The sequence below is a fragment of the Rhamphochromis longiceps genome, linkage group LG20, assembly GCF_057381845.1.
Source record: "Rhamphochromis longiceps isolate RC_006_pf linkage group LG20, R_longiceps_female_GT1.1, whole genome shotgun sequence".
NCBI lineage: Eukaryota > Metazoa > Chordata > Actinopteri > Cichliformes > Cichlidae > Rhamphochromis > Rhamphochromis longiceps.
The window spans coordinates 22,461,819-22,479,594 of NC_140576.1; the positions used below are offsets into that span (position 1 = coordinate 22,461,819).

Here is a 17,776-nt window from a genome sequence, read left to right on the forward strand (position 1 = left end):
AGCTATTGTAGCTATTTTTCTATAGGTTTGATTATCTAGTGGTTTGCACGGTTTCCTCACAGAGAGAAAGCCGTGAGTTTCAATCCATCGGCAAGCTTTGCATATATGAGGTACCTTCATGTGTGGAGTTTGCGTGTTCTCCGTGTACCTGCACCTGGAGAGAGCCCATCCCTTCAGGTACTCAGGATTTCTCCACAGACATGAGGACATGCATGTTAGATTAATTGGTGATTCTTCAGTAGGTGTAAATGATTGCCTTTCTGTGTTAGCCCTGCGACAGACTGGTGATTTGTTCACTCTGTGCCTACCCTTCCTCTCACCCTGTGAGATCTACGATAGGCTCCAGCGCCCCTTAGACTGTAAAGTAGATAAGTAAGTGTGGGGGGGGATCATAATATATAGGGTAAGATTTAAGAGGTTCTGAAGAGAAATTACAGCACAAATATATTTGTCATATTGACAAATTTGACCAAACTGAAAAAGACAAAACCTAAACACATTTTCCATTTATGCTTCCATTATATTTTGATTAGTTTTGTAAGTATACAATGTTGTTTCTTCTCCTCAAGTTAGTTTTAGTTAACTATATGTATCTTGGACTCGAATAACCTGTAGTCCTGTAGTTACGTAAGTCAGATTTAAATCTAGAACTCATCAGAACTAATTAGAAACAACAGACAATTAAGTTTCCTAATCTCTTACAGATGATTTCCTCAAGGATGGAGATGCATATTTGGCAGCAGACTTTCCAGTATTTTCAGCTGGAGTGTGTATTCAAGGCCCACCCACAGAACAAGTTTCCAGAACTCTGTGTGAGAAGTTAGGACAAATAAAGAGGCTGTTTATATAGAAAATCTATACAGGAAAGCAGGCAGCGCATGTGTTCTGAGAGAGAAATAAGACAAATAAATATAGAGATTAAATGATAAACAGGGTCCAGGATGTCAGTACTTAAGCTCACACACAGAGGTTATGTAATAGAGGAATGAGAGAACGCAAATTTAATCCTGTCACTTTCTGCACTTGCTTAATCCAAGTGCTTCCCAAGATTTCTCTTGTTGTCAAAATGGCTTTTGCTTCTCTTCATTTTTGTGGCCCTTTTTTGAAATTCCTCTGGTTTTGGAACAACAGTGTCTTTAAACTACACATGAACTGTTTTTTGGGTTGCGTTCTGGTTTTTGTGGTGTTCAGTTACCATTTTGCATTAAAGTAAAAAGTAATGAGCACAGTAAATCAGCTTATGTGTGAACAGTGTGCCGTTTTTATCTGGATGGAATGCAGAAGTCTTTAGAAAGTGTATGTTAAGGTGGGAGTGGAAAACAGCAATCCTTCCTGTTTGCCTCGGGGTCCTGGGCGCTCACAGGTCAAGCAGCGGTGGCAGATTGCAGCCTATCACCTTCTCAACACAGCCAAGGATATGCAGGTCTCCAGTTACACCCTGATCCAGATGTCAGGGTGTAGTCTTGTGATCTTTGTTTTTTGGGGATTGGGGTTGATAGTAGAGGCCTTGCGCTGGTGAGGTATTGCACATGACTCTACACCGTAGTGTTCAGGTCAACATAAGCTGGAGGCAGAGACTGCTTGTCTCTTTATGGTATTTACAGGGGTTCTAACCTTTTGAACTGGCTCTTGTCACTCATAAGAATGAAGAAAGTCTTTATTGTGATAGGGGAGGAAGGGCCTCTGAGTTGCGCAGATTAACGGCAGCCGGGCTTGAGAGAATGGTGGGTGTCACAGAGGGTGGTGCCAAGACTGCCTTTTTGGTTTTTCAAACTAATAACAGAACACATTAAGGTCATTTGGCAAGTTGTCAGTGTACTTGAGGTCTTTATGTTTGAAGTTGATGACAGAAGCTGTCATCTACATTCACTAAACCTCTCTCGCTATCTCGCTAAACCTGTAATTTTCCTTAAGGCTCCTCACCAACCTTTTTTCTTTTTTCTTTTCCGGCTTAGCTCTGAACCATCTGCATCAGCTCTGCATCACTGTTTAACTCACGTTTGTGCCTTTTGGTCTACAGCACTCTTTACAGAAGCTACAGCAGGCCTCTGTATACTTGTCCAAGAGTGACTCATCATAGTCCAAGCACAAGAGGGGCCTCCCCCTCTTTTTTTTTTTCCTTTTTTGTGCTCCACTAAAAGTCTCTGTGAACTCTAGAACAGAACAGAAGGAAATATTCACATGTATCCATGTTTATCCTATTGCTTCAGTTGCAAGTTTCTTTAAAATGTAAGACTTTGGAAAAAATTAGTTATAATGCTCTGGTTTTGAAGAGAAAGTTTGCATTTTAAAAATCAAATATGCATTTTGTTTTTGCAGTTGACTGTCCGGGGGAAACTTCAAGAAAACATATAAATGCCGCATTTATCCAACACTATGTATTGCAATTTTTTTGTGTTTGTTTTACTAAAGTTTCTCACATTTTCTTCCCTCGAAGAGCATAAATGAGGCATTTGCACATGCAATTGACGCATATCCCCGCACACCACGAAACTAAAATACACCAAATACTCATAGAGCTGCACGCTTGTGCGGAAAAACGTTGTCCTGCAGGGTTTTTACTTAGTTGTTTTTTTGTAAAAATTTCCGCCAAGACAACAAAACCTCGTTTAGTTTAAAATGCACACTGTCCAAAAACAATACCCAGCTCTCAGGGCGGATGTGGCAGAACACCCATTTACCTCATATATGCAAAGCACAAACGAAAGAACAAGATGTGACTGCAACTTAAAGAAAACACACATAAGTCACGCTGACGACATGTTTTCTCATGTGAATTTGATCACAGATACAGAGAGTTCCGCGCTTCTGATTGGCTGCAGGAATCGGAGTACCTCCCCTTTAAATGGAGGGCCTCTCGCCCCGGGGCGTGGCCACAGTGAAAACGAGGGTATATGTTTATCTGTTTGCTAGCTTCAGCTTCCAGTGGCAAGCTGGCAGAGGTTTTTAGGAATGGTAATTATAACGCGTCGTAAAAATGTCTTTTAAAACAGTGGGCACATTAACACGTACATTATGGGCAAGAGGAAACAAGACCCCTCCTCTGGCCAGATCCCCCAGAGTGAACAGACTTTGTACCACATGCAGGATCTCTGGAGGAAAAAAGCAGGGCCGCGACGGGACAAAAGAGGAAAGTTGCGGCTCAGATTCGGACAGACCAACTGGCAACGCTCCGTCACCCAGCGATCCACTTCACAGATGCACGGCTGGGGACAAGAAGCGAGCCAAGGAGCCGCTGGGTGCTCCTGGTGTCTGTGGTGTGAGGAGACGCTCTTTCACGTCCACCGCAGCTCCAATGGATCAGATCTCGTACCTGTGGACTCGCTACAATGACATGAAACGGCTGGTTCACGGTAAGCAGAGGGCCCCCCCAGCCCACCACCCCTCCTTTTATTTGTCCTAACTTGGGCCCCCCATATCGCGGTTATCCCGCACGTCACCGTGGCAGCCGCTATGGTTCTCTGTTGACGCCGAAGACATTTTGTTCTTTTAGGGATTTCGTTCATCCTCTTTCCAATTTAGCCACAGATGGCACATTAATGCCATGTGTAACACGCATGCAGGAGAAAGTTTTGCACAGCAACCTGTTTAAGATGCATTTGTGCTCACGCGTCAGTTCCTCTGTTTGGCAAGATTTGTTCTTGAAAACAACTCAAGCGGCTGTTGGTGAACGCTGCACGTACACTGTGCGTTTGTGTGTCCTTCTGAAACATGTGTTTGCGCTAAGCATCCCGCTATCCAGCCAAATGTGCACTCACCATTATTTAGGGTTAGGGCCGGTTAACCACAATTCTTAGCTTGATTGTATGTCATCGGATGCATTCTGTAAATGATCTATGTCCTATTTATATTAGCGGTTTTGGCATGCAGGAGGCACAAGTGGGCGTTTAAACAGGTCCCTGCAAATGAGGCATGGAAAAATACTTTATGGAAAAAAAAGAAAGAAACAGAGAAAACGAACTTGGGGATTTAGGGTCGGTACAAGTTGTTGTGATGTTATCAAATGCACTGACATGCACGTTAGCTCCATATTATTGCTTTTTGGTTTTTGTTTATTTAGTTCACGTGGGCCAGCCCTGCTTTGCATGTGCAGAACATAATAATAATAATCAGAATAACTGTCAGTCTGCAGCAAACCTGGAAGCTGTGCATTTGAAGGGAGAGTACATGAGCAAAATAAAGTATTAAAAGTAAAGGAACTCTTATGCAGCCTTGTTATAGCGATGTAAACAGCAATGTAATGCTGCGTGTGGGCACAGTTTGGTTTATTTAAAGTACTTTTCTATATTTCTCGAGTGTTTATTCTATAAATATGCGTCACGATTTAACTGCAAATGTTATCTTGATTTACAAAGTAAGTATAGCTGCCAAATAATTGTAGTGTAATAACAAAACACAGCATCTCCCTCTGAAGTGTTCTGGAGTAGAAACATGAAGTAGTGTAAAATGAAAACACTCAAAAGTGTTTAAGACCAGGAGCCTTTTTATATACATGTGTGTGTATATATAAGTTTTTTCTAACATACTCTGTTTAAACCACATTTTTTGTTCTCCACATGGTGGGTTTTAATTAAAGCTGGTCACGCATTCTCAATTGGAAATGCAATTTGTCAGATGCAGTCTTTTGAAATGTGACTCGGCATAGAAAGAAAGGTATTTTGTCTGCTCCCAGCAGCAGCCCTCATTGAACTCTGTCACTACAGAGGGGCCATGCCCCACTTTTAGGTCATGTGTGACTCAGTCCTGTGCTCCTGCTGCAGCCAGCGCTGGAGTCCGTCTCTGCAACAAAATGTAAACTGTGTGTTTAATCTGTGCGCATGTGTTAGCTGTGTGACCGTACTCGAGATAGTGTGCAGATAATATGGGAATATTTTCAAAGGCGCAGTGAATGCTGTGCTGCCCGTTATGTTTTCCAGGTTAAGTTGGCAGAAGGTATAATTGTACAAAATGTGCTTTTGGGACGGCCTGAGCTCAGTCAAGTAAAGGGCTAGTCTTAGAAATGCACGTTGCACAACCTCGTGAGCTTGCCAGCTAAACTGGACCGAAAACAGCAGTTACTTCTTTCTCCTCTGCAGAAGCGCACAATCATCAAGTTTCATTACAGAAAGGGTCGTTTACACATTCCCTTTAAATTAAAACATGAGTCAGCTGTAATGAGCCGTCATATCGCGCTCTTAAATCTTGCTTATTCATTGTTGTTTGGTTAATTTGATCTGTGATTCTCAAATTTAAATGAGTCTTTCCCCGTTTGTCTTTCCTGCACCAGACCTGATCCCGCCGGGTGCGTGCAACCTCCTCAACTCCTCCACCATTTACGCGAACAACGAGGTCGACTTGGCTGAAGTGGACATTTTTGGCTTCGATTATGACTACACTCTGGCGCAGTATTCCAATGCGCTCAACGCAATGATCTACAACAAAGCCAGAGAATTCCTAATTGAACACTTCAAGGTGTGCTTTGCATCAGTTGTGTCAAACGTGTTTGCTTTGAAACTGATTTTTAAACACAGGCTTATTTAACCTGCTGGTTGTCCTGTTTGACAGTACCCCGAGGGCATTCGCAAGTACGACTACCTTTCTAACTTTGCTGTTCGGGGCCTTCACTATGACATCCAGAAGGTAAAATCTTTTAAACTACACTTTAACCATTGCAGGAGCACAATTGTGCATTTTCTCTGTGCAGCTCATGAAGTGAAACTCAGTTATTTTTGCTCCTCTGTAGGGTCTTTTAATGAAGATAGACGCCTTCCATTACATTGAGCCGGGGACAGTGTACCGGTAAGAAATGAAAGATGGTTTAAGTGAATTGCGGGATAGTGTTATTAGACCCCAGTACATTCATTTGTGTTTGATGTTCCCAGGGGTCTGAGCCCAGTGCCAGATGAGGAGGTCCTTCAGCTCTTTGGTGGGACCTATCATGTCCCCCTGCAGCAGGACAGTGGCTTCTATGGAAAGGTAAAAATTTCTTCTTCTTCTTTTTTTTTTTTTTAATTTTAATTTGCAGAAGAAACCTAAAAAAATGTAAAATGAAGCCAAATCAGGACATGTTTTTTTTTTTTTTTTTTGGTGACTTTCTGTTCAAAGTTGATGCTTATTTTTGATCCTTATCATGTCAAACTAATCCGAAATAGCTAGGAGAATTTAAAAAGCACTCAAAACAACAGCTTGGGTTTCAGGAGATTAAGGAAGATATATTGATTTTAAAGTTAAAACACTCCAACTAGACACTCCCTATTAATCACATTAGTTCAGTAGTCCAATAACTTTAAATCAGAGTTTAGTGGAGAACTGTTTTACATTTACCACAGTTCTTGCACTTTGCCTCCAGATTTGTTTTTGTACATTTACTCTCTGTGGAACATGGGTTTGTTTCGGCACAGACGTGAAAGCCTAAGTACTGCCGGATCAGCAAAATATTACAGTTTTATTTGGACCTCCTCAAACAAGGAATTTGGGATTTAATCTGTTGCTGTACACAGATTTACCAAATGTTGGGGTTTTGTACGGCTTTAGCATTACATAAGAACCAAATGGTGAATTTTGTAATCTCATTTCTTCCTTTGTTGTCATGAATCGGTTGGAAGGCAATGTTCCAGTCCCAAAAGAGCTGATTATGAGAACTCTGTGTCTGCACTTTGTTTTGTTTTTTTAGTTCTGTACTCGTTAAGGCAGGGAAATTAGAAAGCTCTGCTGGGTCTGGGAGTCACCAAGCTTTAAACTGACATGTTTGCCCATTAGGAGCAATTTGGGCTCTGAATGTTTTGAATCAGACTCGAATCATTTTCGCCCGATTGAACCTTTTAAGTGGTCTCCTGCAGCAGGAACGGTGCCTCTTTCCATCTGTAACAATCCTGTCCAAAGTAGGTCTCTAATCTCATTTGGTGCAGCTGGACTCTCTTAAGGTACCAGCTTGTTACTAAGTTAGTTGGTCCTACACAGGACTTTTAAACCCATATTTGTTTCAATATAGAATGATATCCAGTGTTTAAACTGATAAAATGTACCATTTTAAGAAATAAAAATTGTCTCCTTTTGAATTTAATAGCAGCACCACATCTCAAAAAGCTGAAAAACTAGAGGAGGAACAGCTAGAGGAGTGTTTTGCAGTTAATTAGGTTAACTTTCAACAGGTCGGTAACAATTTCATCTACAGTGCATGACAACCAAAGATTCAAAGAATATGGATACGTCTTTGTGCATGAGGGACGAGGCTAAAAATCAATATTGGATGCCCATGATGTTCAGCCTCAGGCGGCACTGCATTAAAAACAGGCATGATTCTACAATTGGAAATCAGTGCATGGACTCGTGAACACTTCCAGAAATCATTGTCGGTTAACAAAGTTCACTGTACCATCCACAAATGCAGGTTAAAGCTTTGTCATGCAAAGAAAAGAAGCCATATGTGAACATGATCCAGAATCATTGCTGTCCTTTCCGGGCCAAACTGTTCTGGGGTCAGATGAATCAAAATTTTGAATTCTTGCATTATTCAGCAAGATGTATACTGCATCAATTTACCAGCATGGCTTTGTAGTAGAAGACTCTGGGAGCTGAACTGGCCTACCTGCAGTCCAGACTTTTTACCATCTGAAAACATTTGACTTACCATCATAAGAAAAATAAAACACCACAGACCCAGGACTTTATATCAGATATTTATATTTATATCTATATCAGACAAGAATGAAACAGCAAAAATCCAGCAACTGGTCTTGTCAGTTCCCAGATGTTACGCAGAAGTAAACACAGCCCTGTCTTGACATTTTTGAGACGTTTGGTGTCATCAAATTCAAAATGAACTAAATCTTTTGCTTTCTTTTAATGGCAATTTTTGGCTATGTTTTCTGCGTTCTCCTGTGAATGAAATGTGCGTTTATGAGATTTATAGATTGACTGAAATGAGTAGATGTTTGTCGCTTAGGGACAGTGTCAAAAATGTGGGACAACCAGTAACATGGGCTGTACTCATTTGTTATGTTAATCGTACAATAGCTTAGGACAGACGTCATAATGAGGAAGAACTCTGCAATGAAGTGAAACAGAGCATTAAACAGTGCAAATTGTCCTGTACAGACATTGTGTTCTTCTTATGCATACTTTTTTTTTGTGTGTGTGTCTTCCTCTTTTTGAGAGACTCTGCTGTTCTTCCCTTTCCTGTGTAAGCCAGCCTCTCAACAATCAGTATTCTCTCTGCATTGTCATTGCTGGTGGGTTTCTTGCTGCTAGCTGTGTGACTCTGCTGCATTGCCAAACTCTTGCGCAAATGGACACAAACACAGGACGATAAATTTAGCATCATTGGGTAGTGCTCGTATTGAAAACTGCTCTTAATTTAGTTTTTAAGTTGTTCAAAACACAGTAAAAGGCACATGAAATGTTTGTTAGCTTTGTTTTAAACAAAATAAAGTTAAAATGTCATCTTGTGAGAATCAAACATTAACTTGCATTCCCCCCCCCCCCCCCCCCCCCCCCACAGGGACCAAAGGTGAAGCAGTTCATGGATATCTTCTCCATTCCTGAGATGACTCTCTTGGCTGTAGCAAATGACTTCTTCATCACAAACGACATCGAGTATGATCCCGTTCACCTCTTCAAAGACGTCTCTGTGAGTTATGATATGTTTTAATGTCCGTTTCAAAGTCTGGCCTCACTCTGTAGCTCATACCAAGGGAGCATAGGGAGATTGGATTTTTGACTATATCTGTGTTGCGTGCTTCATCGGCTGCACGCTCAGGAATTTGCTGAGCTCCGGAAACGTTTGCAATGGACTCTCTCTGGTAGAGCGAAGAACAATAACAGCTTTTCCTCTTGGTTCTGGGGTGGAAGGTTTTCAATTATACAGCACGCCCACTACTTCATCATAATTTCTCCTCTGAAAATAAGCAAACTGACAGGTCATTAATCATTTCCAAATAATTGGGGTCTTTCTTCCCAAGTGACTGTAATTCAAACTTATCTCATAGTAGGGATCAAAGAAATGTTCTGAACATATTGTGAAAAACATTCATTGGCGTTTAATCCACAGGAAGCAGTCGGCATGGTTCACCTCAAAGGATACATGTACAAATGGATTATGGAAGATCTCGGTAAGACTTCCTTTCACGTCTTTCGGTTTTGTCTGCGCCCTGCTACAAAAACACCAGCAGTTCAATTAATTTTTGTTTTTCTTCGCTTTACAGATAAATTCATTCTCAGAGGGGACGAGACGGATGCTGTTTTGCATCGATTGGCCAGCAACGGAAAGAAACTTTTCCTCATAACCAACAGTCCCTTCAGCTTTGTGTAAGTGTGAGCGACTTGATGGAGTCCACGTCTGCAGTAGTGCACTCTGTCCTAATGCAAAGATAAACACCTCGGAGCTCTGTTACATTTATGCTTCTTGTCTGTGTGCAGCGATAGAGGAATGACGCACATGGTGGGGAAAAACTGGAGAGACTTTTTTGATGTGGTCATCGTGCAGGCAGACAAACCTCACTTCTTCACCGACTGTATCAAGTGAGTAACTCCTTGTAGTCTTTCAGTGTGGCGAATGTGCGCCGGCATCCTTCTCATGAGATGAGGCGCAGTCATTTCAGTGCTCCTGTTTAACAATCTCCAAAACTGTTGCTCTTACAGACCTTTCAGGCGCTTGGATGGTAACGGTGACCTTCGGTGGGAAAAAATCAAGAGTTTGGACAAAGGACAGATTTACAAACAGGTCTGTAATGAAAAAAATGTTCATTGGCCTTTGTGGCATTTGATTTATTTAACTGCTGTGGTTTTTACACATTGAAAAGTCTGCATGTTTTTACTTGTTGTGTTCTGAGTGTCTAATGAGTGTATGTGGTTGATTTTATTGTTTCAGGGAAACCTATTTGACTTCCTCAGACTGACAGGGTGGCGAGGATCAAAAGTTCTGTACTTTGGAGATCATCTTTATAGCGACTTGGCTGTGAGTATCCGAGCACGGTGATCTCATCATGATGAATTGCCGAGTCAGTGTTCTGCATGGTGACTAACCTTTTGTGGTATAGGGATCAGCAGGAATTTTCCTGTGTGGCTTCATTTGACGTCCTTGGTGTGCGATTTAGCAAAGTGAGATTTTTTTATTTATTTTTTTTAGCTTTGATGGTTCACATCATTTGAAAGATACACAAGTACAGAGTATGTGCAGAGATGCGCACGGTGCCAGATGCCATCTGTCTCCACGTATTGCACGACTCTGAAAGTCCTGAGAGCATTTGGGTGGGGTCAGAGCAGACTGTGGAGTGAAAATCTGAAACACTAGATGGCAGTATGAGCGCCACAATTTTTCGTCAGAAATTGAGGACTGTTTTGTGTTACTGTGCAAAGTAAAGGCACACTGTATAAACATATTAACAGCGAATATGTCTGTAATCATGTATCTAATAAATAAGAGAGTAAAACATGGCAACATTTGTTGGATCTTCCAAACAGAAGACAGTCAAAGTGATTAAAAGAGAGTTATTGTGCTCATTTCCAGCTCCACACATTTATTCTGCCTGTTCATAGTTTACAACAATGCTTATTTATAATATTTATAATATTTATAATATCTGGGGCTCTTGTTCCCTTTTCCATTTAAAATGAGCAATTTTAGCTTCTTTCTTTTGGCCAGTTGTCTTTTTGATAGGCAGCCTCTCACAAACAGCAGGTTTTACCAGTGGGTGGGTGGCGCTGCCATGCTCAGGGCACTTTAAAACGCTGTTGTTGTTTCAGTTATAAAGTCCTTTAATTATGTTGGTGTTGGCTCACAGTTGTTGAGCATCCCGCTAAATATCAAATGTTTTTCTAAGGGGAAGAAAAAAAAAGAATAAATTGCTGCATATTTTCTCAATACGCTTTTGTCTTTTGTTGCAGGACCTCATGTTGAGACATGGCTGGCGCACAGCAGCCATCGTACCTGAACTGGAGCAGGAAACCAAAGTGGTGAGCACAGACCGGTATGGAATGAACCTCACCTGGATGCAGGCTTTAACTGGCTTGATGGAGCTCCTGCAGGTGAGAGTTAATCCTTGAGCTGTTGGGACATTATATTCTGCTTGCACTCACGCATGGCAAACACTCACATACCTGAAATGATAACACATGATAACATGTTGACAGAACACAATGTTAAAAGAAAAAAAACCAAACTGTTCAGATTCCAGCGTGAGAGTCCACGTGCTTACAATCCTGTTAACGTGTTATTGGATTCTTTGTATGAGCTTAAACGAGACAAAAAAACTGCAGTTAAGACAACTTTTGAACTTTAGTTGTTGTTTGTCCCTACTGTTGAACTCAGACTCAACTTATCTAAGGGACAAAATTTATTGTTTCTTCTCCATATTTATGTTTTTGAAGAGCTAAATTTATTCATATTGTTCTTTAATGTCCTAGACACACAGAGATCCCGTGTCTAAACAAGTTTTTCTGGAATGGCAGAAGGAAAGAGAGGAACTCAGGTGAGTCTTATCATCTTAATCACGGTCTTAATCTTTAAAAGCACCTCCCAGTGTTCCCAGTGATGTTGTTTAACAAGTCTGCACAGTACAAACACTGGCTCAAATGGAAAATTTCAGTTTTTGCTGTACTATATATCTCAGTTAACGCATCCAAGTATATTAGTTCTACCTACCTTAAATGTGAACAGATATGATAATAACATTTGATATGACAGCGCTTGAGCTAGAGTTACTTTTTTGAGGAGTTTTCACTTCTCCTTGCTTCTACCACTTCTTGTTATTTCACAACTTTGACATATTCATACATGTACAATGTCATAACTTTTATCACACTTTTTTTTACATGCTAGGGTGATGACGAAGAACCTGTTCAACCCTCAGTTTGGCAGCATCTTCAGAACGTGTCACAACCCCACCTACTTCTCCAGACGCCTGTGTCGCTTCTCAGACCTCTACATGACGTCACTGAGCTGTCTTTTGAATTATGACCTCTCGTACACTTTCTACCCCCGCCGCACCCCTCTGCAGCATGAAGCTCCTCTGTGGATGGACCAGCTGTGCACAGGCTGCATGAAAACCCCTTTCCTAGAGGAGATGTCTCACATCCGATGAGAGCCAGAATCTCATAAGTGACTGATAAGATTTTATGTTTTTTAAAGCCTGGCAAACACTTAGCCTGAGGATGTCTTACCTAGCAGGGTTTCCTTTTAATCTAAGGAGAGGCTGCACAGCTCACTCCGAAGGGCACAGTTCTTTTGTTCAAAATAGTGAGCACTTTCCCCATAAATCCCCTGGAGGGTGCCATGTATGTAGCTCATGTCCAGAGAGCATTTAAATACCTTGCGTTAAAAGATCAACAGACACTGTGGTTTCTTCCTGTAGCTAACTGTGGAAGTCTTTCAATACAATGCTACGCCGCACAATTTAAACAAATAAAGAACTACAAGTTTTATTGATGGTGTTATTTTATTAAGCTCTTTGTATTCTCTGCCAGTGGGTTTCGAGCTTTGTTTCGGACACAAAGGGGCAAATCAGAAGTTCAAAGCACTCCTGTATTTATCTCTACACAAAGCACTCTGTCATGTGACTTGTTCTTCACTCTTTTGTCATACAAAACACTTTTGACAGCACATTTACCATGTGTGGACTTAAAAGCTCCTTGTTGCATTCACTTTGTCAGATACTTTCCTATAATCCAACAAATGCTCCTGCTGTGTCCGATGCAGGTTCAGCACTCTTTACTGTTTTATTAAGGTTGGGTTGCCCGGTGGTGGTTGGCTCTATATGAAAGTAACAGTTCTTTCTCTATTAAGCTCGTCATTGCGCCTTTGATGTATCATGCTCGCATAAATTCCACTCTATTGCAACTGCATGAATTTACTTTTTTTAATAGGTAGACATGGAAAATGAACTACTGATTTTGAACTTTTTGTGCAATTTGTATATTGTAATAATAATGCATAGCTATTAAAAAGAGATGACTCGCTGAAGTTCAAACCAAGCATCAGAAGAAGGAAGAAAAACGATTTAAGTGACTGTTGAATGATTGTTGGTGCCAGAAAAGAAAAGTTTGATTATTTTAGAAACTGTTACTAGGAATTTCCCACACAACCATGTCCAGGGTTTGCAGAGAACGATAGAGGAAAATATCCAGTGAGCGGCAGGTCTCTGACAGAGGAAGGCTTTTTGATGTCAGACGTCAGAGAAGAAATCCTAAACTGCGTCGAACGAAAGGTAACAGTAACTCAGATAACAACTTACTCCACTCAAAGTATACAGAGAAGCATTTCTGAACACTTAAAGTATCCAGCCTTGAAGAAAATAGGCTATAGCTGCTCACCAAAATTGGACAATAGAAGAAATAGAATATTTAGATGCTAGGATCAGAATTTGGTATAAAAAAAAACACAAACATGAAACTTGGCTCAATCCTCCCTTGTAAAAGTTCAAGCTGGTGCTAGTGGTGTGGGGGATTATTATTTTTATTTTTTTGCACATTTTTTGGGCCCTGAGTGTCATTTGAATTACACAGCCTACCTGAGTGCAGCTGCTGAGCATGTCCACCCCTTTATGAATGAAAAAACATTGAAGTTGGTTGTGCTGGCACGGAAAACATTCAATGTAGTGTGCCCATTTAAACACAGAAGGCAGTTCCAAAGATTATAATTTGGTAGATTTAACAAATAGATGGATTCTTTCTATTGATTCAAACAAGAATGAAACAGAAAATGACAACTAAGAAGTGCTATCACTGCTACTGAAGTGATTCAGTAAATGAGGAACATTTATGCCACAAATGCATTCAGTTTTTTTTTAATTAACAGTACGGTGATCCAGTGTAACACAACCATGCATTCAAGTGAGAAACTATCTCTTTACATTGCACGGTAATCACTTAAAAGGTTCAGCAGTCTCCTTAACTTACAGGCTCTTTCTTCTCAGCCTTGTGGTAACGAGGTAAGAGGTCTACCAGGCGAAAGAGGTGGAGTTATATAGACTTCGGGGTGTGTCCTACAGACCGACAAGGAGCAGGATACATGCTGTATGCTGGTGTCATGAAGGTGGAAAGGGTTTAGATGTGATTTTAACGATGACAAAGTGTACCCATTCTTTGATGGCTGTTTCCAGCAGGACAAACACACTATGCCACAAAACTCAATCAACTAAAATCGGGTTAAGTTGTTCGATGTGCTCAAATGACCGGATCTCAATCCAACAAAGGACACTTGGCATGTGGTGAAACTCTGGAAGAGATTCAGTGTGCACCAAAATCTCTGAGGAGTGAATTAAGGCAGTACCTACAAGGTGTACTTGTAGGTAAAGTGTGCCGTGAGTGTATTTTCTCCTACAAATTTTCTTGCACCAAATAGCCCATTGGTCGTTTGGTTGCTAGGCAGCGCACCATCCATTCATCTTCAGTGTAGTCCGCATCACACATTCATTCACTTCCAGCCGTCTGCCAGAAGACAACAGCAAAGGTACTGTGCTCTGATATACTACTCCCCACGTTTCTGTCGTTAGCGTGTGGCCGAGGTGCAGGACACTTATAGCCGATATCAAACAGCCGGGCTAGTATAGCGGTCCTTGTTCAAGTTTTGTCACGCTGTCCCGTCCTGGAATCAGCTGTGTAACTGCCGACACTTAGCGTGGATCTGCATTGTACGTTTGTGTGAGTAATACATGTTCTGTATTTACAGCATAAAACTAATTTTAAGAGACTCAAAACACTGTGTGCAACACGAATAAGTAAAATGTAAAATTGTAATAACAAAATGTGGAATACACAAGCAGGGGTTCAGCGTTTATGTGATCATCCGTCCTAGCAGGAGTCAGGCTTTGATTTTGTTAGTATGAGAGAATTTTATGTGTTATTATCACTTTCTTCTGGGTTGTTGCTGCTGTATCTTCAGTTACGATGCATTTTTAAGCACCTTTTCTGTTCTTTTCTGTTTATAGATCTTTGAGGCATTTGATGGAAAATGACATTTTCTCTTGATCCATTTAACTTCTTTTTTCCTGTCGGAGAAGTCCTGAGTGTGTGTTGTCTGACCCTCCAGCATGAGTAATGGACTACATCTTCTTGCACATCACCACCTCATTTGGCTGACTGCTTGTTGGAGGCTGCATATTAAATTCAGTGTTCAGTCTCTTTGGGTGTTTTGTGTGTGTGGATTGAACACACTTTTTGCTGTGTGTGTTGGCGCTTGGCATATTTGTGAATCGTGAGTGCTAGACTACAAGGCATGATGGTTTACTCCTTTGTGTACCCTTTTTGGAAGACTGCAATAGTGTCACTTTCGCTTCACGAAGCACCGCATGTGACCTACTTTAGAGTGTGTAAAATTAAACTAAGAATAAGTGACAATTCATAGCTTTAAGGGATGGATTGATAATGGCTTTGATCTCTAAACTTTGTGGACTGCATGGAAGACCAGTAAAGACTGGAACCACCTGGTTTACTGACAGAAACACATAAATACATCATAAAGACAAGTGACATGCTGCAGCTATAAATGCTGCATTGCACTGAATACCTCATGTGATCTGTGTTTCTGCGGGGCTGACTGGTGTTTTAGTCTATTTCATGGCTCTGTGCCTTCAGTGAATAATTCTGCATCTGAGCAGAGGAATTTTCTCTGTATTTTTGTTGGCGCTCACCTCTTCTACTTGGGATGTGTTTGGAGTGATGCAATATAGTTTCAATGGGAGTAATCCATTTTGGAGAATTATCGCATGCTAATAAATAGATGTGGTTTAACAGGTAGAAAAGCCTCTGTATAACAATATTTAAAATTAAATGGGTGCACAGATTTCAGATCAGATCAGCTTCACCTGCTCTGTCCTTGCATCCCTTCATCCTTCAGTGCCTCCATCACGCATTTTTCTAGCTACACCAGTCATTCCATTTGCAGCACCATCTTTTCATCCTTTTTTCTTTTATCTTTCTATGCAACATCTTCTCACCTGCAACTCTTTCCATTCACTTCCATGTTCACACCTACCTTGCATTGAATCTTTTTCTTTGCTCTCAGCTGAGTGCCTCTCTGTCTGTCACTACAGTGGCCATGGGAAGCTGTGCACTCAAGTAGTGTGCTCTGGCAGCCAGTCCCACCGTGCAGCAGCCTTTTCTATTATTAAATGTAACAGGACCTTTACTTTCACAGCTTAAGATCTCACTGTAGAAAGATTTCCCAGCAAGTAAATCAACAGATGATGTTCCAGCAAGTAAATCAACAGAAAAAGAAACCCTGAAGCCCCACAGAGAAAACAGACTTACTTGCTTTCCTGTATTTTCATTCTCATTCAGCACATGCATAATAAAACCGCAATATATTTGTTAATTCACGAGGTCTGCACGATATAAAAGAATGGAACTACATTTAGATTTACTGGTTTCTCTTTCAAAAGAAAAAGAAAAAAAAGAAAATGGGATGATGAGCAAAGGGAGGAGACCTCAAGGTAACAACCTAATTGGGCCTGGCAGCGTCCCGGGGTGGGGAAGTTTGAAATCACTGTTGTGTAATCTTTAATCAAATCTTGCATTGCAAGCAGAGAGTCTGTGAGGTTAAATCACAGTTGGAACAAATTGTTTTGTAGCTATTTTGTCTTAAGTGGAACATTTAATTAATATCTTTTCCCCCCCATTTTCTTATCACTGATAATGCATTTTTTAATAACTGCATGTACCACTGTGACATCTTTAGTTATAATCAAAGAAATTGGGGGGACACAAGTCATTCTGGGTCTCTTCTTGTGTCACTATTGCAAAAAATGTTTTTGACAAAGTGTACATTTTATTTCATTTTAGTGAAAATGAAGGGACATCACTTACGCTTTCTCCATCTATGGAACATTGCCAAAAATAAAAACAACTTCCATTTCAGTGACATAAAACAGATTATATTCATGCTTATCTATTCTCACCTTGACTGCTGTGTTTTGTAAAGCGTTATCTCAGCTTTACTGATCATAAAAGGCTACAGCGAGGCTGTAAAGCATGAGAACGCGTCTCTTTTTATGCCTCTTTATTACGTATCTGTTTTGTAAGTGACTGTTTTGAAAGTTTAATTGAAACTGTACTTGTCGGTCTATAATTATCTGTCTGATCCATTACTGTGTCAACAGAGCTCTTTTTATCTGTCCCTATATTCAGACTTGCTAAATGTCTGACTCATAGTAACCTTATAAACTTAAAGTCATTGGCTTTTTTCTTCTTTATTGTTCCTTCAGTCAGTTTCCACACAGGTTTTGCTAGATTATATGTGTATTATTTATATGCTGGTTCATGTGAGGCCACTGGCTGCTCCTGAGACATTCTTTCATCATACATGTAAGAAGCCCCGTTGGCACCGTGTCAGACATATACACATGCAGCTCTGTGAAGTTGCTCTCTGTGACAGCACATTTTTTCTCTCTCCTGTGCTCTTGCCCTTTTAATGTTTGATGTCCAGTATATTATCGAACCCTTTTGTAAATCACAGCCCCGCCCGTGATGTATGAAATACAAGCCTTTTGTCGTTAACATTTCTGAGGGGATGAGAAGATGCATTAGAGGGCGTGCTGTTTCATTCTGAGAACATGGGGGAGGGATAGTTAATGTGATGAAAAAGCAGAAAAGGCATTCTGAATGTTCGGGGTTTTTTTTTTCATAGATTTTCCACCTTTCTTCATTAAAAGTCACTGTGTTGTGCTTTGAAATCAGATATCCTAATTATAAACCTGTCCTAGTGCTGTTGCAACCACAACCAAAGAATATTTAAATCTTCATGCTGATGCATAAAAGCCTTTCTTTTTTTAAAGAGGCTGGATGGATAATTTCCCTGCCTGCT

General features: G+C 40.7%; 2 protein-coding genes across 2 annotated transcripts in view; both read left to right on the top strand.

Moving 5' to 3' along the window:
* Positions 1-2,881: 2,881 nt before the first annotated feature.
* Positions 2,882-12,399, top strand: nt5dc2 (5'-nucleotidase domain containing 2). Its single transcript, XM_085393887.1, has 14 exons — positions 2,882-3,353; positions 5,267-5,451; positions 5,545-5,619; positions 5,723-5,778; positions 5,862-5,955; positions 8,480-8,608; positions 9,029-9,089; positions 9,183-9,285; positions 9,397-9,498; positions 9,619-9,700; positions 9,848-9,934; positions 10,864-11,004; positions 11,383-11,447; positions 11,798-12,399. The coding sequence occupies exons 1-14, from the start codon at positions 2,978-2,980 to the stop codon at positions 12,057-12,059; spliced, it is 1,818 nt and encodes a 605-aa protein (XP_085250013.1). The 5' UTR covers positions 2,882-2,977; the 3' UTR covers positions 12,060-12,399.
* A 1,889-nt stretch (positions 12,400-14,288) lies between these two features.
* The window catches only part of LOC146645308 (rap1 GTPase-activating protein 1-like), a 56,540-nt gene continuing 53,052 nt past the window's right edge, over positions 14,289-17,776 (top strand). Inside the window, exon 1 of the mRNA XM_085392882.1 lies at positions 14,289-14,425. The gene's annotated coding sequence lies outside the window, so the exon portion shown is untranslated. The remainder of the gene's footprint in view (positions 14,426-17,776) is intronic.